The sequence below is a fragment of the Xiphophorus hellerii genome, chromosome 18, assembly GCF_003331165.1.
Source record: "Xiphophorus hellerii strain 12219 chromosome 18, Xiphophorus_hellerii-4.1, whole genome shotgun sequence".
NCBI lineage: Eukaryota > Metazoa > Chordata > Actinopteri > Cyprinodontiformes > Poeciliidae > Xiphophorus > Xiphophorus hellerii.
The window spans coordinates 15,677,196-15,704,038 of record NC_045689.1 but is presented as its reverse complement, the minus strand read 5'-3'; the positions used below and the strand labels follow the sequence as shown (position 1 = coordinate 15,704,038).

Genomic DNA, 26,843 nt, shown 5'->3' with positions numbered 1-26,843 from the left:
AATGGGTTCAGATTATGCTAAGGCAATGAAGATTAACTTATTTTCAAGTATTTTACACATCTTTATAAGAGGTGACAACTGTTCTGAATGCTCACTGTCAAATGTCGATATTTTATTGAGCACATCTTAAATACTCAAACAGCTTAAAAAAAAACCAACCTTGTTGAACTTATTAGTCTGGGTCGAAACTGTATAATGCTTAAATATGTGTCATACTGAAATTATGCACTGCTAATATTCATGCTTTCTTGGGCTTTGCAGGTTAAGATTCCTCTGATGAGCAGACAATAAAAGTAATTCTTTTTGACAGCTGTCAAATTCTGGTACAGTCAGCTAAGCAGACCAGGTTGACCGTTTCATAAACACATACGTAAAGCGTGCAAGCTTCTACTAAGCATAAAAGCTCTGACCTTAACACTTCCCACACACCAGCAAAGGATGAGAGACTTCGGAGCACTAATAAATTATTCACAATTTTATAACTCTAGGAGTCTACCTCATTCTAATTCAAAAGGAAGATGTCACAAGACCAGTTAGGTTGTCATTGAATATTTTATTTGCAAATGAAAGAGTAATAACTCAGAAGTCGTAAAAATATACATTTTTTACTCGTGATATTTACAAGGATTGTTTTCATCAAATGAACAAAGCAAAAAAAAAAATCCCTTATTATTTTAGAAAACTAAAATGAAAATGCACATCAGAAAACAGATGAAAGTAAACAAAAGTGTTTTACATTTCCCTTTAGTCGAGCCATGCTGAGCCTGTCTGCCCCTGACACTGAAACAACGCAGTCAAGAGGAAACAGCCGACCACACAGAATCAACACACACCGGTGATGAGCATAGCACACTGAAAAGTGCAAAGTACATGGATAAACATTTGAAAAAAAACCCAAACAAACAAACAAACAAAAGAAGACAAAAGTAAAGCTTCAAAAATCAATTAGTGTTGATATATTTACAATTTTAGATTTTTTTTTGATTACTTTTAGTTGATTACAGTTATGTTACATCAAAGCAAAGCATTCCCGTTCATCTGCTCAATCTTATGACATGCAGGTACCTCTTACAATCTCTCTTTAACTTCCTTGAGGTTGAACCAAGCCTCGTTCATCTCCACTCTTAAAAAGCAATAATTCATCACATTCTCTTATACTGACAGACAAGGCCAAACCACAGATTGCCCTGCTCAATAGCTTTAATCAGAAATAAAGCGCGACTAATAGAACATAAAACACTGTAGCTACATGAGATTCATTCTCCCATCACATACCGCAGGATAACCATTAACCATTAAACTGCACCTTTGAGTGTTGGTAACAAGACAGTGTACGGTGCTGCTGACTGATAATATTGCATGTGGAGCCGACGCGCTGAGCTGTGGGGCGTGTTAAGACTTTTTCCTCCTGCGCACACTGAACTGACAAAAGCGACTTAAAATTCATTTGTTGGAAAAAGAGCGAGTTTGTTGGGTCACAAAGAAGTATGCAGCGTGAGGGCTCATAAACTGGGGAATCTGCCACCTGAGACTTGCTGACGCTGGAAAGCAAATCAAAAAAGCTTGGAGGAATTTAAAGCTGGAAGACTTGATTCCCATCCTCCACCACCACTGCTACTTTCATCTGTGGAGGAGGGAATTTCAATGACAAGAGCCCACAGCCCTGGCTCAGAACCAATCCTGTTATAACTCTCTTGTTTCCCGGTACCACTCTTGTAAATTCCCAAGCTGGGGAAAAAATCTTTCAGCATATGCTATCGAGATCTTTAAGATGCATAGCAGTGTCTGTTTTAGTGAGTGCTTCCAAGTGTGTGTGTTTTCTTACTATATCTTTTTTTTTTATGCAAGTGTGTGCACATGTCCTCTGAGTGATGCCACGTCCCATTCTGTGCCACATTTAGTATCCGGGCTCCATCAGTCAGCGGTAATACCTCCAGACATTCGATCCATCAAATTGATTCTGAAGGAGCAGAAATAACAGGGAATGCTTGTTTGGGCTTTTGTTTGTGCAAAGGGTGTCAGTTTCTGTGAGGTGTGCTTGCGTGTGCACACAACTGCACTGTCTTTTCATATGCATCTCGCATATGATATGTGCACCTGTTGATGTGCATGTATATACAACTTGTAACTATGTGTGTCTGTTTGGTGAGATGCCACCAAGACAACCTGGGCAAAGTGCATTTTGCACAGAGATAGCAGGAGCACACCAGTCCCCTCCAGAGCTGATGAGAGTTATGAATTATGAACGCTCTTTGTCTCGAGACGCCACCCCCACAAGCAAAAACATGACTGCTGCCTGTGAAGCAAAGTTCAGTAGGCATATAAAACTAAGCAAAAGCTAAAATCAACACTGCCAGTCTTCAGTCATGTACATTTAAACAGAGGTTCTCTTGCTTGACTGCATCCTTCGCCCTCATTGCATGGGTAACATCAGAGTGTGTGGGTGTGGCCCAAGGACAAATACTGAATTTACATGCATACACCCACCCCTACACCCCCACACACAATTACAAGTGTATTCGCAGACATGCCACTACGCACGCTCAAAACTTCTCTATTACACACATAGAGTAGCCTTCTTGGTCGAATATGACATGCTGCTTTTAGTGAAATAATAATAAAAAATAAAAAAAATCCCAATTACCTCTGTGGTTAAGTCATGTGTGAAATCCAATGTGTGAAATCAAACAACACGTCCTTTCCTGGCAGATGTTGCAGATTTAGACCTGAAATATGACCAAATTTGCGCTAATGATGCAGAGCCACGGATGAAGAGAGTTCTAGGCTGTCAAATAGCAAAATAGGACACAGTGGCTACCCTGGTAAAATAAATAAATAAATAAATGTAGAAATACAGAACAAAAGATAAATGTAGCTCTTCCTTTAGCTTTGTTTTTTTTTCCCCTTACAATACTGGTTGTTTGAAATGTTTGAATTATTTCTCTGACTACAGATGTGAGCAAGACAAAACTAGAAATTTTAAAAAGGTTGAGAAACCACAATGGTATTTGTGTGTGATCTGTAAAAGGTTGCACACTTTATATTTTAAGAAACATTGAAAGTTCGCCTTTCAGAATGAAATTTTAATTGTCTGTTGAAGGCGCTAGATTATGTCTGGATGGAAATAATTTTTCAAACGTAGCAAAATAAATTATATTAAAATTATAATTGGATTTTATCTCTATAATTATACTGTACTTTCAAAGCAAAGTTTAACTGTCAGTGACTCATGTCATGTTTGAACACATGTGGTCTTGAAAACTTGTCCAAGTATCTATAGATATATAGTTCTTTTTTTTCAGAAACAGAAAATATATGGTAAATTGGAAGTGGTCATAATGGATCAAATGAGTTTGCCTTGTACACATTCACACATACTGTCATATACAATGTTTGTGTCACATTAGGGTCACTGACAATATCAATGTCATTTGTAACTTAAGAAAAAAAGACAGTTTGACTTCACTTTGGATTTCTCACTTGGCATTATTTTGTGAGGAAACATTTTCCTGACATACCCTTATTTTTAAGTTGAACTGACATCATGTGTGTATAGCTATCTGTATGTACAATATAAAACAAGACTGATTACAGAATGTACAGTAAATAGTCTTGTGGCATGGGATTGCTTTCTCACCACTCACTCTGCTTGGTGCTTCTTCGGCTGCATCCGTTTCTGGGGCAGTTCTTGTGATATCGAGTGCTTCCTGCTGGTGACCCTCAAAGTTTCATGTGAACAGAGACTTAACCGCTGGTACACTGAAGATAAGGACCAAGGGAGAGGGGTGGTGAGGGCTTTAGAAAAGAGAAAAGAAAACATCTAAAGGGAGAGGGATTGCAAAGGCACACTAGATAGGCTACATGCCCTTTTTTCAGCTACTTTCAGTCAAACTGCATTTTGTCTCTCAGAGGATACAACAAATAGGTTTCTTGCTGACAACAAGCATTAGCCAAGCAAGTGATTGGGCGAAACAACAATCAAGTGCCACACTGCTGTTACGGATCCAAGGAGAGTGTTAGATTTATCTGAAGTCACACTCCTTGTTCCCCATCTTTAGACAAGCTAAAGTAAAATTTGAAAGTCATGTGCCTTAGTTTGATATTGTACCCTGAAGGAGGCTGAAAATAATGGACTCCACCATCTTTGTAAATCACACATTCATCTCAACAAATTTTGGCTTCAGTCAGAAATGCAGCTTTGTAAACAAAAAGAAAATGATAAGAAAAAATACCAATCACAACCCATCCTGGGGCATTGGTGGCACTTCTTAAAATGAGGGACTGGACACATGGCTGCCTTTGACATTTTGTAATCCCCACAGGAAAACGAGACAAAAGGAAACAGAGACAAAACCAAACAAAGATTCTAGCTGTTCTAATAGATGCTTACCTCTATGTTTAAAGAATCGCTATAGGCCTAATAAATGCTACTAAAGTAGTAGGAGAATATTTGGTAGCAGTACAAGAGTTTAACAATGTAGATGTGGGAGGAACAATAACAAGTCCATTGATTTGACTGTCAATGCTACATCCTTGTTCCTGAAGTCCCTCCCTCCCCATATGCCAGTCGAACAGTGAAGCAGATGAGGCGTTCATGAGCCAGCTGAGTCAGTCTGTGGTTTCTCACGGGTTCCTCTGCGAGAGCACAAAAGACCAAAAGCAACGAGGCGGATGATGCACACGCTGCGCACCGTGTCTGTCCACATGGATGGGCAAAATTGGCCAGGCCCATGGGGGAGGCAAAGCGGTTTGTGGTTTTAGAGCAAGTAATTGGAAGCAGCCAGATAGAGGTGAAGAGTGATATGAATCAGAGAATCACCCCTCCTCCCTGGTCTCCAACTTTACAAACACAAAAAACCCAGCTTCCCAGACAGTCTCCCACTTTTCCCCTCTTTTCCGCCCTACTTATATTCATCTTGTTTAACTGATGGCGAATGTAAGTATGTTTTTAGTTTCCTTTTCTCACTCCAACTGCATGCCTAAGCCTTTGATTTGATAAATAAATAAAGCTCTTCAAGGGGGCGCCTTCCACCTCAATGCACATGGTGCTTCTCTGTGCCATCTGAAGCAAAAAGAAGAAATGCAGCAAAAAAGTTCTACCTTCAGCCATGGGATTGTTTTGCATCTCAGGTTTCAGCTTTTTTGTTTGTTTTTTTTTTTTAATCAGTAGGGGCAAGCATGTCTTATATTTTACCCTTTAAGTTATGCATTCATTAAAAGTACTTTTGGAATTATAGTATTGATTCTTTTAATTACATCCTTTAAACTAGTTGCATTTCTTTGTTTATGGAAGAGTCTCAGTCTTTGGGAGAGAGGGTTATGGGGCTTCAGGGAGGGGTCAGAGTCTTACATGGCTGCAGGAAAGGGCGTGGCTTTCAGTCCTACACAGTCTGAAAGGCCTTGGTCTGGGCTGGGACCATGAGAGTCGGGGGTGTGGGTCCAGACATGTTCCTGGAGTTGAATTTTGGAGTGATAGGGGGCTCAGGGGTTTTCGGGGGCACCACTGTGGTGTAAGCTGGAGGGGACTGGGGGAAGCCTGGAGGCTGTCCATTTTCCTTGAGAGCTGCCACTGCAGGTGGACGTGGGCGGTGGCCACGTTGGGTGCTGTTGTGCACCATTGATTGGGTGGAGGAGGCGCCGGAGCGTGAACTGCCAGAGCGGGACGAGGATAGGGAGTTTGGCTTCACTAGTTTGGCCTTGGGAGCCTCAGCATCTTCCCTGTATGTTGGGAAACACAGCACATAAGGACAACAATATTTATTTGATATAAAAAGCAACTCTTGAAACAGAGAAGAGAACCCTAACACAACAACAGCACAGCAGAGTGTCCCTGCATTACACTATTCCAAGGTCTAAAGCACAGGGGACTTGTAGTTTGCCAGAGCTTCATGTAATTCATGAGATACCCCCTAGCCTTAGAGTTTTCTGAAGCAAATTTGCATGGAATAATGAATTCTGCTAGAATCACTGGTTCCCCAGATGCAACTGTTGAAGAAAAAAAAAAGGCACTGAAAATACAATGAAAACCATCCCAAATAAATCAACTTCTACTTGTGTTTTAATATGGCATGATAAAAATCTCAGAGAAAGCGCAGAAAAATGGTACCTGGCTGCCCCAATTTTATTCAGAATGACTGATCAAATCAATAATCCTTGTTATTTATTTCAATTTCAAAAGCAACCTATTATAAGAAAGGGTGTTAAACATACAGGAAGTTTGTGAAAAAGTTATTGGTCTATACATAAAGTCTCATGATGCTTGTGAACATACAGAGTCAGAAATGCACATTTTAAGTTGAGATACATTCTAATGCAGCCAAGATTATTATTATTATTAACAAGAAAATGGAATGGATAATGTTTGAAGCTTTAACCATTACAAATTCATACAACTCCATGCAGAGAACAAGGTTCTCTTGCATAGTGTAAACAGTTCCAGAAAACTAAAAACATTTTTTTTCCAAGCAAAAAGGAAAATAAGTGGCAAATTCAAGCTTGAGACTACTACATTGTTTCATAAATAGGTGTAAAGATTTCTGCATTAGGACAACAAAATTTTCAACTGATGTTGACAGAAGCATAAAACCTATAAGATAGGCAATGCGGTGGCATGATGATCCTGAGCATGAACAGCTGTTTCATACTATAACAGTATTTATTTTAAAACATTTTGTGTCCCAAATTTTAGTGAGCTATATTTTTAATAGTAAGAACGATTAAAAGAAAGAGAGACAGACGACAAAAATATGACTGAACCTGATCTCATTTGGGGTCTCCTCCTCTTCGTACTTCTTTTTTTCTTTCTTCCAGAAGACGAGCCAGATGATTATTATGACAATGAGGACACCGAGGGATATTCCCACCACTACTCCTGCTACCGTCCCAACATCCCTCACATCTGTGGATGAAAAAAGAAGAAAGCGATTAGAGATATATTCTGCTTTTCTCTCTGGTAAAATAATATTCCATTTTCCCTGTTAGTCTTCAATTTATTAATAATCATTTTACATGCACATTCACCAGAAAAAGACTCAGTTCTTTCTTTTGAGTCCCTCCATCCATATTTAATTTAAGGACATTAATTTAACACCAAAGACCAAAAAACATTTATGCTGAGCTGCTAGATCTGTCGTTTTTTTTTTCTATCCTCCCATATATGACCCTGTCAGGGGACTCTCAAGGAATGCATCATTTTGACAGTGAAACATGGCATTTAAAATAGAGAGACCATCGCTATGGGTTTACTGCATTCGATAGGAAGGTAAAGGGAAGGAGAGGCAGGGTGAAGAATAAATGTATTTGCAGCTGTAGTTTAAAACAATAACCATCAATCAGTGTGGCAGTTTGGTGTGAGGTGAAGACTGCGAGGTCAAGTTCCCCCCCACAACTCACGTTGCATCGTGACCTCAATGGTGCAGTTTTCCTCTCCCACATCATTGCTTGCTGTGCACCTGTAGACACCTGTGCTGTCCATGGTAAGATTCCTCAGGGTGACAATCTCTGGGTTCTTCAAATCTGCCCCCAAAAAATAAGATGTCATTTATGAAAAGGGCCCTGAAATATATTCAACAAGAGAGAGCAAATAGGAGTGGAATAGTGGGGGGATATTTTCCAGTGGAGGTCCATCACAGTCAGGAGGACCTGAGGAGAGAAGCAGGAGTGTGTCTGACAGGGTGACGGAACCCCAGAGCCATATGGGATATTTAGTCATCTGCACCACTGACAACCATGTGGTATTAGCTTTCACTAGACCCATAAATAATGACTGCTGATGCTGTGTGTTATTGTCCCATGAAAAGTAATCATACTGAACAGGTGGTGCTTGGTTGATGCCACTAACTAGAAGGTTTTTGGCTGGACATGTATCACTATTACAGTAAAAAAAATACTGTAATAGTGGTGTTTTATTTATCCATTGTTTGGTTTGTCGATTGGAATATAGAAAAAATGCTGAAAAACCTTTCAGTGTATTGGATTAGATTTTTTTTTTCCACTTCAGCTTCACTCCCAGAAAATGCACACACTGCTTTAATGGTCGCAACTATGATTCACTTGAGGCGGCTTGACATTTCAAATTCATTAAACCCGGTTTCAGCACAAATTCTCGTAATAATGCACATAATTCGGACAGAATAAAACCACAAATCACAATGTTGTGCTGTTGGATTTCCTGGAAAAGAATAAATAGAACTCATTTCCATGGTTTTAGGCTTATTGCTTGTGTTTAGGGAGAGAATCAGAGCAATCCAAGCATATTAACTGATTGAAGTATCAGTGGATGAAACTGGAAAAAATAAACGCATGTTCCTTTGAGCCAAATGCTGTAACTTTTAATAATTCTTGTGAAGCTGCTAAAGGATCTACAATGGGAGAATGAGGTTTGCCTCGGTAGATTTAGGTACCGGTGTTTACAGATGTTTAAAATAGTAGATGGAAGGAGGCAGGTTTACAGTGGTGTGCTTTGCGGAAATCTCTCTGGGACTAATGCTGCAATAAAAAAGAAAAAAAAAAAGTCATTAATATAAAAATGAATTATCATAGCATTTCTGTGAAGAGGAACTGAATCTACTACCAAAAACTCTCGCATACTCCAAAAAAGTAGCCACGCACACTCCAAAAAATTACGTTTTGTCTCTCACACACTACCAAAAACTCTCGCATACTCCAAAAAAGTAGCCACGCACACTCCAAAAAATTACGTTTTGTCTCTCACACACTACCAAAAACTCTCGCATACTCCAAAAAAGTAGCCACGCACACTCCAAAAAATTACGTTTTGTCTCTCACACACTACCAAAAACTCTCGCATACTCCAAAAAAATAGCCTCGCACACTCCAAAAAATTACGTTTTGTCCCTCACACACTACCAAAAACTCACGCATACTCCAAAAAAATAGCCTCGCATACTCAAAAAATTACGTTTTGTCTCTCACACACTACCAAAAACTCTCGCATACTCAAAAAAATTACATTTTGTCTCTCACACACTACCAAAAACTCACGCATACTCAAAAAAATAGCCACGCACACTCAAAAATTACTCACGCACATTCAAAAAATACTCAAATTGCGTATACACACACTACTAAAATGTCACACACACACACACAAACGTTAACTTTCTCGCTCACATACACTACTATCAGCTCGCTCACATACACTGTACTAACAGCTCGCACATTCACAAACGTTAACTTTCTCGCTCACATACACTACTACCAGCTCGCGCACATACACACAAACGTTAACTTTCTCGCACACATACACTGCTAACAGCTCGCACACACACAGACGTTTATCTCTCACATACACAAGACTAAAGTTGAACACACACACAGTACTAAGACTCGTTTTATGTATGTGTGAGAGCGAGACTTTTTATGAATGTGTGAGAGCGACACTCTTTATGAATGTGTGAGAGCGAGAATCTTTTTGAATGTGTGAGAGCGACACTCTTTTTGAATGTGTGAGAGTTGTCACGGAAGAGGCGGGGCATAATTTTTGGATCAAACTGCGCATGCGTAGATCCTAAACTATAAGTTTCGATTGTTGACTCACTGTATGTTCTATTACTTAGTATATTTGTGCTTTTAAATATATATAGAACGTTTAACTTTCTTGTAGATTAAATGTGCTATAGAAATAAATGAATCTGATTGATTGATTAAAAATAGCAAAATTGCTGTAGTACAATCTGTCCACTGGGAATTTTGCTATTTTTAATCAATCAATCAGATTCATTTATTTCTATAGCACATTTAATCTACAAGAAAGTTAAACGTTCTATATATATTTAAAAGCACAAATATACTAAGTAATAGAACATACAGTGAGTCAACAATCGAAACTTATAGTTTAGGATCTACGCATGCGCAGTTTGATCCAAAAATTATGCCCCGCCTCTTCCGTGACAACTCTCACACATTCAAAAAGAGTGTCGCTCTCACACATTCAAAAAGATTCTCGCTCTCACACATTCATAAAGAGTGTCGCTCTCACACATTCATAAAAAGTCTCGCTCTCACACATACATAAAACGAGTCTTAGTACTGTGTGTGTGTTCAACTTTAGTCTTGTGTATGTGAGAGATAAACGTCTGTGTGTGTGCGAGCTGTTAGCAGTGTATGTGTGCGAGAAAGTTAACGTTTGTGTGTATGTGCGCGAGCTGGTAGTAGTGTATGTGAGCGAGAAAGTTAACGTTTGTGAATGTGCGAGCTGTTAGTACAGTGTATGTGAGCGAGCTGATAGTAGTGTATGTGAGCGAGAAAGTTAACGTTTGTGTGTGTGTGTGTGACATTTTAGTAGTGTGTGTATACGCAATTTGAGTATTTTTTGAATGTGCGTGAGTAATTTTTGAGTGTGCGTGGCTATTTTTTTGAGTATGCGTGAGTTTTTGGTAGTGTGTGAGAGACAAAATGTAATTTTTTTGAGTATGCGAGAGTTTTTGGTAGTGTGTGAGAGACAAAACGTAATTTTTTGAGTATGCGAGGCTATTTTTTTGGAGTATGCGTGAGTTTTTGGTAGTGTGTGAGGGACAAAACGTAATTTTTTGGAGTGTGCGAGGCTATTTTTGAATCAGCACATCATCTCAGTGTAGTGTTATCTCTCTCTTTTTAAAAAAAGTCTTTCTAAAGCATTATTTTTCTTACCTATCAGTGCCAAGTTTGGAAGCTTGCCCAAACTCTTCCCTTTGTCAAGCACTCGCTCCCACTTGTAGCTAATGGGGTCTGAACCATCGCTGGATTTACAGCTCAGCTTGACATCCTTGCCCTCCAAGAGTTTTCCATCCATCCGGCACCTTGGCTTGGAGGGCTTTTCTGTGAGAAAACAAAAAATAGTGCCACAGAGATAACAAAATTACTTCTCTTTTAATGTTAAAAATAGCAGATACAGTTTTCAAAAGAGTGCACACTTCTTAGAATACTAAGGTTTTTGCTGAAAATAAGGAAATTGCAATCTTTCTTCATTTATTACCATATGGGAAAGCTGCCTGTTTACATGAGCCAGGGTAGTTTTGCTCCACAACCAGGATATCTCAAGAGGGAATCCCAATTGTGTTATTGACTATTTGATCAAGACATCATGTAACATTAAAGCAGACAGGGCACATTGCTGAAACAGGCCCCTGTGTTTTATGACCTTCAACAATTTGTCACCTGAAAGTGCAAAATTGTTAGAATGTTGAGAATGGTGGAAAACTTGCAACCCTCAGCACCCTACAGCAGCAAAGGGCAGGTAGACACAGCTCCAGGAGCAATGGAGAAAGTGCTGAAGCCCACAGTTTTCTCCATCTGCTTAAGACGTAGCATTTCAATTGAATTGAATTCAAATTTAGTTAATCAAGGACATTAAACCATGTTACATGAGAGAAACAAAGCAACCGTTGTTTTGTGGAAAGGTTTTCTAGCCACAGGCTAATTTGTAAAACCAGTCCTTGGCTGGACCTTTATTAAAAAAGAACAAAATTATAAATTCCTGTCTCACACACATGCCCACGAACACACACACCTGAACACGCCTACACTGAATTTTTGTGATTGTAAATAAGAAAAACATGAAAATTTATAGTAGCGATAGCTAATTCTCCACAACAAAGTAGTGGTAGTAGTTTGATCTAGCTAAATGGAAAAGTACATCTGCATACATCTCAACATTTGGCAGCTTTATAACTGTCCAGTAAGTCGTGGATGTATAAACAGAAAAGAGTTCACAGTTCTTCAAAATAGTAAAAAAGAGAAAAGAATACCTCTTAAGTGAAGCACCCTACACCCTACCCTAAAGCAGTGTCTTTATCTTCATTGGTCAGACAATCATTGCAAGAAAACAACTTGCTTAAATGTCTCCATAACTACGGTCAGAGCAATATTTAATAAATGTAGCTGGATGAGGACTTTGGGCACTATGCCCTCACGCATTGTGACCAAGTTAATAAAGGAGGTCAATTGTGACATCTAAGGTTCATCATCACTTTTTAAAGATTTTTTACATTATAATAAGGCAGTGCCAGTCACTATGATGGGTACTATATATACTTATTATGGTAGGTATTTTAAAACATAAGATGCAGTCCTTTTAAAGTTAGTTGCCCATTTTCTGTTTGTTTTCTGCAAACTGGTGACACAATAAAAAATGGCTTTCTGCAGGGAATGGACAAACAGGGCCCCAGACCAGGCCATGAATGCGTGTAGTACCATTTTTTCCACAGGTCAATAGTTTTGGTCATAGTCTGCCACAGCTGGAGGCACAGAGCAGTATAGTTGCAGCCTGCTGAGATCTGTACAGCTGCTCTGCTTAGATTCTTGCTGAGAGGCACTGCTTCACTATAAAAAGAAAATGGAGCACAGTTGTCTCCCTCTCTAGTGACATAATTTTAGATGATTGGTCGACAAAATTTATATATCTGTTTTGTGTTTTGTGCAACTGTCAAATTAGCCATGTGAAGTTGCATGTGCTTGCTTGCTTGTGAGCAAAGTTGGAGAATAAGTAACTCTGACATGGTAACATAATTCGGGAGTATGTCAGAAGCAGAATGGCATTGGCTCACACGCTCTGTGAGCAATATAACGAGAGCGGCTGATTGCGGAGCACTGAGCATCTGTCAGCTCTGTCATGGTGAGTAAGACTGAACTGCAGCAGAAGTCCCTAAGAAAAAGTTTACCAAACTTGCACTATCAATCTATTTCGCTTCTAAAGCCTAAAATCTGCACATGGAAATTCCAACATTCAGTCGAGCAAACAGTAAACTTCTTGGCATGAGTGACCAAGTTTGCACATAATGCTATATGCACTGGCAAGCAAACAAATGCAACCACTGACATTTACTGTTTCATGCCAAGCCAATTACAAGTTATTATCCAAACGAGGGGGAGCAGGAGCAGAATCTCAGACGTTTGTCCCTCTTGGAAGCAAAAGTGTCGACGCAGAGCTGAAGGCAATTTGTGAAAATTGAGGCTCTAAGTCACCACAATATCTTCATGGAAGTGAGAGGAGAGTGAGAGCGAGAGGATTAACAGATTGCTCCATTAGAAAACCAATAACGTCTGGTTGAACTAATCTCCCGTGATGTTTTATTAATTCGCTTGCTTTTCTGATACTTTTCTGACACAGAACAGACTTGGTCCTCCCACCAGACTTTGTGTCAGGCTCATGTGGCAGAGCTCCTCCTCTTTTGATGTTCTTGAACACCGTGAGCTATAGCTGTTGTCCAGGCATAAAACATGTACGATATTAGCAAGGATTATAGATTATGTTTTTTTTTTTTTAAATAGACATCTATGTTGAGTAAATTTAATTACAAAAAGTATCGCAAATTGAGAAAAATCTATGTTATAGCTCTGTGAAAATGCATTTGCCCTCTTTCTTTAGCTTTTTTTGCATTTTGTCATACTTAAATCCATAAGATTATCAATCTTTAATATTGGACAAAGATGAACAGAAAAAAATGCAGCTTTCAAAAGGTAATGAAATTTGGTCAAAGTACAGTAGCAAATCCACCTCTGAATGCCTAAATAACAACAAAACAATATCTTAAAACAATTAAGTTAAATTCCAACTGAATTGTTCCAGATTTTATTCCAAATTTTAAACCAAATGAGGTGATGTGTTGTGACTTTAAAAAGGTGGTTTACACTCAAAAACTCTCCAATAAGGATGAGTTCTGCAAAAATAGTGGGGAAAAATACCTCCACAAGAAATTATTGCAATTATTATAGTTGATGCCAAAGAATGTCAAAATTAGCTTCAAGATTTATGGGATAGTCACTATTTTACACAAGCTGGTTTCCATATTTTTTTTTTCTTATAAATACAATCAGTATTTGAAAATGGTATTCTCTGTATTCTTGGCATCTTGGTAACAAAGCATATAGTGAAAACACAGAAACATTTTGGGAGCAAATGCCTTTTCATATTGTTGTTTCATTTGTCTAACAGGGGATGTTAAGTATTTTTGAATCCACTAGCATATCTGTCTGCGTTACTCAGTCCCTGAATTCATCTTCCCGAGCCCATTTCTATGTCCTTCAATGTTTTTCCGTCTCACCTCATCAAGAAACCATTCCAAACGGACCCAAACAGCATAAAGAAAATCAAATCACACAGTCTGCATTAAATTGAATCATTAGATCAGTCAGCATGATGGAGGAAATGTGCCAGGCTAATGATCTTCTGATTAGGCCTACATGTGTATGTGTTTGATATTCTTTGTGTGTGTTTTCAGTCCAAATGAGTTCCCTCATAACCTGATGGCATGTCTGTGGATCTGAGTGTGAATTCTTCTGAGTGATTTTGTTATCTGCATTTATTTGTTTGTATGCTCACTATGAGAGTACGTCTGAAAACCCTTACCCAGAACAATGAGGTTGACCTGGCTCCAGTGGTACTTTCCCCCAGTCTTGACTTTACAGTAGTACTCCCCAGAGTCGGTCAGCAGCAGGTCACTGATCAGCAGGGAGGCGTCACCGCCCAGGTACTCCCCGGCGAAGGACAAGCGGCTGGCGTCACTGCCAACGGCCTCGTTAGTGTAGACCTGTCCTCCGAAGAAAGTAATGATCTGGATGTAGAAAAAAAGATGTAATTTACTTTTCTGTTATTTCAACTGTATGTTAACTTTATGTTTACTCTCAGTTTTTTTTCTCTCTCCATAGAAGCTACATCTGGTCTAGCATTCCATGCTACCTTCCTGAAGGGGGCAATAGGCTGAGATAATGCTGCCAACAACTAAACATTCTTATTCTCCTGCTATTAACTTTTTAAATTTCATTAACATAGAAAGTATTCCTACATCAGCTCTTCTGTTTCTTTTTGTGTGTCTGCTTTGTCTCCTCAAGCCCCCTGTTAGTCGGGGCAGATGGCGATGTACGGAGCCAATTTTTCCTCTCCACTGTGGCCACATGGATGCTCAGTATGAGGGACTGAAGTAAAGTCAACAACACAATGGAAGACTTTGTCTACTTTCATGAAATGCTTAACCAGGAGTAGAGAGTGCTGCAAATCGATGACTCAGTTCAATCTGCTGAGTTTCCTTAGAAAACCTTTTTAAACTATTCAAATAATAAACTGAATTGCTTTGCAGCTACCTTCAACTGAAATGTAAGTGTAAATGAATTGAAATAACTTTTTATGTAAATTGAGTGTAGATGGTGTTGTGGATTGACTATACAAGTAATAGGAATTAATTTGAAATTCAATTAAATTTGACTGAAATGTTTATTTCTGATTTGTCTGAAACAAGCTTCAAATGTTTTATGCAAAGACTAAAATCAGATCTGCCCTGCTCCTTTTTAAAAAGTCATTTTCCTAATATTAAAAACAAAACAGCCTAAGTTTCTTCATGAAACTTGCATTTAAGTTTGAAATACTTGTTATTTTATCATTCCAAACATTATTCCAATTCATGCTACTTAGAAGTACATTTGCCTTAGTAGATTTTTATGTCTCACAAGGAACATCCTCAATCTATTGAACTGGTAGGCAGACAGGAGCATTAAAACTTTCTTAACTCCAAAGATTGTACGCGAACGACTGGTACATAAGCATAGTGTTGCCTCACTGTCTACTCACAATGCTGAAAAATTCACCATTCCAGTACTTACAGTATGAGTAGCAATGCTAACAATTATTTTATAATTAACCCCTGGGATTTCACAGATGAATGCATTTGCTGTGACATTCAGCACATTCAGCTGATTATCTATGAGGACTACTATCTCTTATGGCCTTTGTACAAGCAAAGCTGTCAAAGTGACCATACAAAAAGACAGAAAAATCTATTTGGTTGATGATAAAAGATTAAAGTACCCACTGTGGCACAGATTAGGTGTTGGCACAGAATTAAAAGCCACACAGAAGCACAGTGCACTGCATAATGCAACACTGTATTTTCAGATGACAACACATTGCACTTGGCTTGTAAGAATATTAAAGTTTTAGTTTATTTTATTATACAGCCAAAAATTGTTAAAAATAAATAAATATGATGGATAATTTCACAGTAAGCATGGTCATTTACAACGTTTTCAAAGTTTTTTTTCTCAGTTTAGAATGCATGTGTTCCTCTCCTTTTTCTCTTACGCTCTATCCACATGCACAAACACAAACAAACGCAGCTGTCACAGTGGCCTATTACTCAGGGCAAGTGAGAGCCTGCAGATGGGGGCCTGCTAAATGCCGGTGCCACAGCACATCAGTGCCGAAAGAAATGGGGGCACCTGCTGGGACCACAGGTGACCACTGGCCACTTACACATGTATATACCTAGACTTCACACGCAGCAGATTTTAAGGACATCCTCCATAAATGCAAAAAGACATACATTACGGTGCAAACATGAACAGCCTTGGCACCATAAAAAGAATATTTTACAGATATTTGCCTATGGGCACTTTCTTTTTGCTTTTTTTTATGAACTGTGGGCCTTTATTACTCATACATATGTGAGTGCAGGCTGCACCATATGACTATGTGTATTTATGCCTCTGGTTATGTCTGGGTGTATACTGCAAACACTCTTATGGGACAGAGACATGGAAAGTACTCATGAGTGTGTGGAATTGTGGGAAAATTGAGCAAAATGACCACAGGCTGTGGGTAAAGTTTCCAATTAAAATGAGGTGGTTTGTTTATTCAACATGAACTGAAATACATGATGAGATATCTCCCACACACCCCCTTTAATATATTCTTCAAGTTTAATTAAAATAAATGTGAAATGAGCAAATGTCATATATAAATCTGGCATTGCCAATTAGACCTCCAAAAGAACAATAGTAAGACTCTATGATAATATTTTTTTCTTTTTTTCACTTTTATGTTTTATTTATTGAACATTTTATTCCACGTGTCAGTGACTGTGGATGAGATTACATAACTCAGATCTAAAACAAGCTTATTCAACATGAGTCACAGCTGGGGAATTTCCGCATATCAACTGAGAACTAAACTGGAATTTTAGTTCTAGTTTAGTTTATTTGGAATCTGGCTAAGATTCACAATTGTTTTAAGAGTCCTTCTTTCAGTGGAGGTTAATAAATCTACATATGATTTTGTTTACTTGAAATTACAAGAAGTTCATGATTGTTTTATAGTGGCAATAAATATTTTACTATTTCTGACAAAAGTATAAATAATTTTCAGCATACCATATTTTAATAAAAGCAGATGAAACATTTATCAGCTTTTTACAGTTTGTCTCTTTTCCCATCAAAAACAAACTTGAATGACAATAAATGCAAATCTTCCAGAGGCATCACTATTTCAGTGTTCAAAGTCATTAATACATGTATCTCTTCTCTTGCTAAATAGTGGCTAAATGCTGACAAATGCCCAGTCCTTCCTTCCAAATACTGCCTTTCAGCAGAAAAAAGAATGATTAATTCATTCAGCTGCAAACGTGGTTTCATAATCACATCTTTGGATGTTTGATTTTAATTAATGGTGCCTTCATTGTTTTCATCCTTTTAAATATTCATTGCAATATGGAAGCCTTTTTCTGAGATCATTAAAATGTAATATTTGATGTTTTTCTCTTTTTTCAACACTTGCTTCTTTTTCTGCTCCAGATTCCAGTTTTTAAACTCTGCAGTTTTTTTGTTGTTGTTGTGTGCCTTTTTCACTGTAGTTAAACAAACAAGTTCCACAAAAGTTATAAAAATATTAAAATGTCACAAAAAGTAATAAAAGCAAGTTGCACTACATTAACTTAATTTGATTTAAAAGGAAAGAAGTTTCAAACTGAAAAACCATAAAACTGAGGAAAGCCAAAGAATATACACAACAAGCAGGAACTTTTCTTTGATTTACCATTTAATGAGCCAATAATTTTCCAAATACAGTTGAAAGAGGCTGATCATGAGTAAATCAGCTCAACCTGATTCTTATCTGAGAAGTAAGCTTTCATTATATAATGGAATAAATATATTTTTGCTTGATATTAATGTTGAAATAATCTATAGTTTCCCATTAATTTTTGCTATTTCCCACAATTCCTATGGACTTTTTCCAATGTGAAAACTTATTAAAAGTTTGCAGCTTAACATTAAGGTTAATGTTAAATGTTGTGAATAGATTCAGCAAAATCTCCCTGCCACTTTGCAGCCCTGGCCCTTGCAGAGCTCCACTTATTCTTTTCTTTCGTCAGTTGGAGCTGTAAAAATGTCTCAGTGCTGACTCCTACTGTTCAGGAGGAAAACTGCAATCCCAACATAAACAATTTTAGGACCTAATCAGTTTATTTAATTTGATCACGTGAAACGCCTCATTGTATGGCAATTCTATTTAATGTGTTCCATTCTAAATGGCAAAAAGTTGTTTCCAGATTACTTTGTTTTGTACCGTCACAATTTGTTTATAATTTTAGAATGAAATAACCTTTGTGCCAACAGAAAACATCAAAAAATATTTACATTTGTTCTCATTTAAGGAGAATTAAAGACTCTTCTTTGAGAAGATATGTTTTTTGTTGTTGTTCATCATCTAGAAAATATATTTTTCCATTTACTGTGGAGTTGCTAAAAGCTAATAAGTACATCTATTAAACTCAACAGAACTTTAACTAAAGCCAACAGTTCTTATATCGCTTGAGTCATTACTACCATAAATGTTTAACTAGTTGTCAAAATCTGTCAATTTTAAGAAGTTCTTATCAGTCTATTCTCAAAATGTTTTCTTGAACAGTTTCACTCACGTGAACCTCAGCTTCCACATGATATTTTTTACAGTTGTGCACAGCAAAATTTAAAGCACACGTATTCTGTGTAACTGTATTTGTTTAGTTCAGTAAGTAGTACAGTTTCAAATGGCTGTGCATGTAGCCTGTAGTGCTTTCAAGTACATTTTCAGGTAGTATTGCTAATATAAAATATTTTGCATTGGAAAATTCTTCCAGACTGAACTGTCAAAATGAAAACACGGGGAAGCCATTTGACTGTCCTGTTCATAAACATGGTGTCAGGACTTTTTATTTTGATATCACTGACAGATCCAGCCATGAACACAGAGACTTGTGTCCCAAGGGCACACCACATCACCTTCAGCAGGGTTTCATGTGAAAGAACATAAGTTCAAAGATACAGTAGATTAAAAAAATAAGATAAATAAGTCACGCCAGGGGTCACTCTAGCAGAGTTTCACCCCTTGCTGTTGACATTGATAATGAAGTTCTGGAACAATAAAAAACAAGCCCATTTCTGAGGTTAGGTCAATCCAAAGACGGAACACCATGTCCTTGTCTTTCACACCGTCTGTGTCAGTGTAGCTAATTAGACTTTGTTGACAATGTTGACAATTGTTGAATAATGTTTCTTAACATATTAATATTTTTGGTAATACTTTAATTGAAAGGGTGTGCATAAGACTGACAGGACACTGTCATAAACACGACACAACCCATGTCATGTTCATGACACCTGTCCTTCATAAACATTCATGAAGTAGTCTTCATGAATGTTTAAGACTGTTGTTATGAAGTGCCATTCGGTAAATAAAGACATTTTTAATGTAAAGTTGCATTAAAAGTCCATTAAAAGTGTAATTGTTTACCAAATTGTTTACCAAATAACACTTCATGACAACAGTTGTAAACATTTACAAAGAGTCCTTCATATACATCACAGGTGTTATGTCATGTTTATGACAGTGTCATGCCAGTCTCATGCACCTTCAAATAAGGTGTTATATTTTTAACCATTCAATAAGTCATTACTTAGTAGCAAGAGAAAGTCATACAGAATACAGACTAAGAAATCTTACCACTTTCTGCTTTGAGTTAGGTTTCTGCAGCAACCACTCAATGTCAAGAGGGCTGGAAGCTGGAAACTGGTGGTGGCACGGTAAAGTGGCATTGTCCCCAACAACCTTCTTCATCTCTGTCTGGGCACCCACTGACAGCAGACCGAACAGAACTGAGGAAGAGAGAAGAAATGAAGAGATGGAAAAAAAACAAGCAGAGTAAGACCAGAACAGTGGCCTAGCCCTAGAGAGGCAAATTGTTCAGGTAGAAACCACAGAGATAGAAAAATGCAATCAAAGATGCAAACAGAGATTTGTTAGAGGACCTAAATAGATTACATGATGAGAAGCAATATGCTATCCATGTTTTTATAGAGGACAATAAAAGGCCCAAAAAATTTATTTACAGGAGATTAGTATCAGCATAAGTGGTCCAACAAATGTATTAGAAACATTTCATCATTAGCTGAAGTTTTGAGTAGCTGTGGTCTGGCATTCTGCCATCGCATACACATATTTCTACTAAGAACTAATATCAAGGTGGAGCCAGTTGGAAGATTCAACCAGATCTGGCCACGATTTTAGTAAGCATTTACACAGATAACCCTCCACATTATTCAAAGTTAAAGTCTCTGTTACAGTGAAAAATGTTCATCAATTTGAAGAGTGTGTGCACATGATGGTGACTTCAGGCACTGACCAGATAGAGAGGACTTATGGAGGATATCCAAGGCTAATTTACTGGCGGATACTGGACAGCCTCGTGGGCTTCAGTAGAATTAACCAAAGGCGTCACTGGGGTTAGCTGGAACCTGAAATTATGGATTGTGTGTGTGTGTTACTGTGCGATACTCAAGGTCCAGAAGGGGTAATGCATTTGTGAGGTATTTGCCTCCCTCCAACATGTACAATAGAGTGCACAATACTGCAGAGCCCAGCTATTCTTAAACACACAATTGTGATGTCTATTTTTGGGTACATGACATTACACTTAGCAGCCTATCTTTTAGTTAAATACCAAATGACCCATCAGCTTAGGTAGTTCTGAAAATAAAATATATCAGAATTTCCCATCATCATCTACTCTGGGATTAAAATGTGAACCAGATAATAGGTAAACATCATACATGGGATTCATAAGATGTTTTTTGAGATGTCTACATTTACTGTGTGACTCAGTCCATACATACTGACAGTGAAAATGCCTTTGTATGCAGTAGACATAATTATGGGCTGTCAAATGTTCCTCAGAAGGCCAACCCTCACTGGGCCCCTGTCCATTTGTTTACTGGTCCAACCTCACAGGAGCCAACACCCTGCCCCATAAGTGATCTCCGGGCCAATGAAAATGTCAGCACTGCACTTTGAAACCAATGAGTCAGTGCTGATGAAGGACACAGTGGAAAAGAACAGCCTAAAAGAGACCATCTTCTTTTGTCTGCACAGTTGTCAACAGTTTCTAAAGTTTTGTTCAAATTCTGTCATAACTTTGTAAGTTAATAGTTAACCACTTTAATCAAAATGAGAAATTGTTTCTTTGCTTTGCATGAAACAAAAATGTTTCATTTTAGATTAACTCTGACTGATTTGGCTTATTTTCATCTTGACTTGTCCTGGCCAATGGCTGATGAGTCATAAACCCAAAAAAATAAATAATAATAGTCTATTTAGATTCCCATACCTAAACTACATAAGGTCATACTGGTGACAACTTTTTCAGTGTTCTTGCTGCAATGGGGATAAGAATAATAGCTATTTTCAGTTTTAGTAGAGTGAGTGACAGGAAGTGCAAAACCTATAAGAACTTCATGAAAATGAAACAGTATTTTCTGATGAGGTATATTTGTTGTTCATTAAGGCTGCTATCATGGATATACCTCTGTCACAAAACTGCAATTAGTATATGACTCTGGGACATGTCACTGAATTAGTGAAGAAGGGAATTGACTGTAAGAGAACTTTAGTCAATATCAAGAAAGGTGAATGTACAAAAAACCTGATTTGTTTCATCGGTTTTATTCTTCACTTTCTGTCTGTTAGAGCACATGCTAGATTTAGAAATGCTGCCAACCTTTTTGGGAATCTCCAGGTGAAAGATCTAGGACCTCTGAAATACACATAGAGGTTGAGCTGTATAGTTGGTAATGCCAATTGCCTTACAAAATTTTATGAGTTCAAAAATGGCTAAAAAGTTTCTAATTGGTGAAATAAAAGTTTTAACACATGTTGGAAATGCTTCTCAGTCTTTTTTGCAACACAGGAGTGAGATAATAAATTACTGTGATACTTCTTTTGCCTTGATCCACCTGTTCTTAGCAGTTCAAGCATTAGTAAGCAAAAAAAAAAAAAAAAATGGGCCACCCCCTCACTGAGGAACTCCTGAGCCTGAAGGTATTCCCGTTTATGACTTTTTAATGTCGCATTTGCAGGGTCATTCATCTTGTGGGCTCCCCGCCGATATTGGTTTGGATGTCAGAAAAAGGGAGAGAAAGCTTTTCAGTGATAAGAACTCTGGGGAGTGAGAATACCCAGACCATGTGTGTAAGCGCAGCTGGTTGGACCTAATGGTGCAAGTTAATGTTTGGTGGTGGCACAGGGGTCTGCTGGGAAACCTTTACCCACAATCTCCCTGCAGCGCTTTATGCAAGCCTCTGTAATCAGTGCCCCTGTACCAATTAGCACCCTGGGGCTTAGCTCACTGCTGAGTAGGTGGGCTCATCTTACCTTATTTCTCATGTTCTGCTGCCTAAGCTGTTGATTATGTACACTCAAGTGTTTACATGACCCAGGAAAGTTGAAAATATTCATCCAGTGTTCCTTCACAATCTGATCAGGAGCCTTCCAGGTGAATAATGACTGCACATCCTTGGGTAGTGTAAAATGAATGGTATTGAGCTGATATTGGGAATAATATGTAAAACGATTTGTTTTTAGGTAGATGTGCTTTGGTATGACAAAGAGGATAACATAGCACCTCTCAAAAAAAGGCTGGCTTGATGTAAGTTTGAGACTGTATTTGAATTGGCCCCATTCTCAATGTGCACAGCTGGGCTGGCTAGACTGTGAGACCCCACCATGTGTGTAAACATCAGTAGTGTAAACTAACAGAAAACATTTCTGTGAAATGCTTTGCATACATGCTATAAAAAATTTGCATGGCTTTATGACCTTGGCTTTCAATTTGCAGCAAAGTGGAGACAATAAAAAACTGGAACTATTTTAACATCCGCTAGGAAAATATCCTTGTTACAGTTGCATGCATGCATTCATGCATTTTTATGGGATTCCACATGGAGTTGAGAGAGGCCATCAAAATGAATGTGGCCATGTTGAAGGGGAGATAATGTGGAGAGGCCTTGCGATAGGGTATTGGTGCCACATCCCAGCCCAAATCCTACATCCCACTTTCTCTCTCATTGTGTCTTTCTTTCTCCCCGCTTTTGGTTAAGCTTTGTGCTTTGTGGAAAGTTTCAATCTTTCCCCTCAGAAAGAAAGGAAAGCAGCGTATCATAATTAACAAAAGTGGGAGCGAACATCAGAGGTTTTAGAAAGAGAGAGGGTGTGAGGGAGAAAGATAGACACATTTGACAAAGCGAGAGAGAGAGTGAGAAGCTTGGGTGAAATATGGAGGAACCAATTTCTATGAAAAGGCCCTAGGGGGAGTTGTGCTCCAGTAAATCCGCCTTACAGAACCCTGCAATCTCATTATAGTGTAGCCAGCGAGACGGACAGACAGACAAACAAGACAGGCCTGGATCTTTCACACTGCCCCAAAGTCAAGCCTCATATCCCCCCAGTCAGCACATCAGCCTGGCTGGGGCCTTTGCCTTGTCCAAAGCTTTATGACCTCTGGTACTCAAACACAGCAGATCAGAAAGGGAGAATGAAAGGACAGAGAAAAATGGGCTAAGGGAGAAGAGGGAGGAATGGTGCATTGCCTTATTTTGAGCTCTTATGCCAGGCTAAGTCACTGGTGTGGAGGAAGGATTATAGAATCACAAAGGTGGTTTTAGACACAGGAAGCCAAAAGCACCAAAAAAATAAAATAAAATTATATATATATATATATATATATATATATATATATATACACACAGTACAGACCAAAGGTTTGGACACAACTGTGTGTCCAAACTTTTGGTCTGTACTCAGTTCAGACCAAAAGTTTGGACACACCTTCTCATTGAATTCAATGAGAAAGTGTGTCCAAACTTTTGGTCTGTATATATATATATATATATATATATATATATATATATATATATATATATATATATATATATATATATATATATATATATATATATATATATATATATATATGAGGGTTCGAGATATCCTAGATCAGAATTTTCTGTTTGTGCCAGTTTCTCTATGGACACCTACATTATAGGAAAAAGTATACATCCTGCTATGCATGATGCATGAATATTGGGAACATGCTCTACATTGCAAGGACAAATCAAGAACTGCCCAGGAAAAGCTCAGATACAAGCGATTTACTGCAACAACTGGTGTCTCAGTACACATACCTATAGTAGTTTCAGGCAAACAGAGTGATGCTTGAGTGACACTCGGAGTCTCACTGCAACGTGCAAAACAATTATCTCCAATTTCTGCCAGAACAGCTCATTTTCTGTAATTACCAGGCTTCTCAGGGAATGAATCCTAATACAAAGAAGCAAGGGGACAGAGTTTGAGCTGGATGCATGCAACCAGAAAGAATTCACATGGCACATGCAAATGCAATCCATCCATTCTTACTGCTGACAACAAGCACGATTTTTTAGCTGACTTGGGGACATGCTGAGAGGAGCATAGGGCATGAAGCAGCAGTGAAATAACTCAGAGCTCAGCGTGTTGTTTCACAGCCTTTGTTTTACTTTATCTATCTACTGTTGTGAGGCCCAGATGCCTATTCAACTGTACAGCAACATGCTAAAAATACACACAAAGTCAGAGGTTTTCAGATAGGAGCTTTTGCCTTTCTTGAAGAACACACAAATATAGTTCTTCAGATGTTTCAACCAAAGAGTTGCTGGAAAATATTAACCAATACTTAGTCTACTTTCATGTTCAGGAATTATGTTTTCACTCATACAGTCAAGCAACTTCTTAGGGGTTCAACTCTTTAATGTCATCACCGCTCCATTAAAATGCATGTTCAGTATATGGCTTACTACCCTCGTCTTTAGTTTCAAATTCTACTCATTGCCTTTATTTTGAATCCAGGCTAGATCTTTGAAGGGATAAAAAACCTGTGATCTTCCTTGATCTTCCTGCAGCTAGTTGTCACTGGATAACCACTATCTGCTATGTGTGATTTGAGACTTCCTGATTATTTTACCATTAACTTCAGTTTGAAGGATCAGGACGATGTTTATTGACAAGAAGCTATAACTCCACTATGTTATCTCTTTGTGTTCTAAATTATCTGAGAAAAATAACTAAAATATGAGCCATTATTATAAAACAATTAAGAAACAAAGTCCTACTTTTGTACTATAGAATTAGGGCATTCAGTTTTTGAACTTCTATAGTTACTTGATGTATTAGAGTCAAAATATTAATTAATTTGCTCCTATTCTTTAATGTTTATCTTTTGATGAGAAGATATGTGGCCAGAGGAGAGATGCTTGGAATTGAAGATGGAAAAACAGAGCAAGTATCATTTTCACACTAATCCTTTGAACCTGGAAGGAAAGCAAATTGGAAAAAGAGAAGACCCAATGGGAATAGGAAAAAAGATGAATACCATGGAGGTCTGAATAATGTAAGCCCCTGTGGTAAATGTTCACCTTGTGCTGCTTTTATTGCCTTCATTAGCATCCCTTTCATGGCCTTGTCATTGCTGTCATGTTGAGCGATAGCAATATCATTCCGCTGACACATCCCCAAAATAGATCCAAAATTAGTTTTGCAACAAGCACTTTTAATTCCCCCAAAGTATTGTCTATTTCCCTGTGCTAAATAGGGATGCAGGGACAATGGGGAAAAAAAGCTAATTACACCATTCCCCATGGGAGTGAAGTAGGCAATGCAACCTGCTTACATAGCTATACATATCTTATCAATGCTGCATCTAGTGGCGTCTCCTACACTCATGGGTGTAGCTGTCCAAGACGTTTTGGCTGCTCCATAAATCTCCCTGTTTTAGCCTGAAACTGTCCAAAGAACACAAGCATCTTAACAAGAACAACACTTTTTGGCCAAAAAGCTACGGGCACAAATGCAACATATTCACCATCCTTGATGACTGATCACAAATGTGCAGACTGTATCACTCCTTTAATCTACTTTGCATTTGTCAAAATAGGGCTAAATAATAAGGCTGAGAAACATATTATGATATAAGCGTTTCATATCAGTCAATATATATAATTGTTGATTCGCTTTCTTGTTTTAAATATCTGAAATACTACCCAACTAGTGACGTGACCTTTCCTGTTTTAGACATAATTTTCAATCCATGCTATTGTTTTTTATTTTTAAGTAGTTGTGAACTACTTAAAAATAGTAGTTTTTTACTACTAAAAAACTACTATTAAACCCTGCTGCCGGTGAAACCCTGCCACTGTGCATGTTGCTTAGCATGTTGTTACTAGGTAACTTGCATTGTTATTAATTTATTGTCCAGCTGTAGATCAAAATAGCTACAGCTGACCAAATAACCAAATAGAAAGGGTGACAGAATACCAAAATCCTATATACTTCACAGTTTCAAAATGACAGATTTCACTGTCACTGGCTAAAAAAGCATATCTCTAGATTAAAAAAAATCTATTTATCATTTGAAAAGGATCGTCTTTATTTTAAATGTTAATTACAGCAGCGCATGAACTTCTACAAACTTGAATGAATGAGCTTCTGCAGATTAATGTCCAGAAGTGTATGCTGCTAGACCATTCCCAGGCTTACATGCACTATAGAAAACAAAATTTTCCTCTCTTTAATGTCTTTCCAGTGAACAAAAAGTCCAAATGTCAAGTGGTCTGCTTTGTAGCAGATAATACGCCTTAGTTAAATGGGGCTTGGATAGTGACCTCTCTTTGAAACAACAAATCGTCCCAACATGTGGCAAAGCCAAAACAAACCAGCATGTATGGAAAGTCAGTTT

At 38.0% G+C, this 26,843-nt stretch overlaps 1 protein-coding gene across 1 annotated transcript in view; it reads right to left on the bottom strand.

Annotated features, from left to right (window-relative positions):
- Positions 1–533: 533 nt before the first annotated feature.
- clmpb (CXADR like membrane protein b) overlaps positions 534–26,843 on the bottom strand; it is a 78,498-nt gene continuing 52,188 nt past the window's right edge. Inside the window, exons 2-7 of the mRNA XM_032590686.1 lie at positions 19,748–19,899; positions 14,348–14,552; positions 10,651–10,818; positions 7,393–7,515; positions 6,757–6,898; positions 534–5,718 (exon numbers count right to left, since the gene is read on the bottom strand). Coding sequence (XP_032446577.1) covers positions 5,382–5,718; positions 6,757–6,898; positions 7,393–7,515; positions 10,651–10,818; positions 14,348–14,552; positions 19,748–19,899 — 1,127 coding nt within the window. The 3' untranslated portion in view covers positions 534–5,381. The remainder of the gene's footprint in view (positions 5,719–6,756; positions 6,899–7,392; positions 7,516–10,650; positions 10,819–14,347; positions 14,553–19,747; positions 19,900–26,843) is intronic.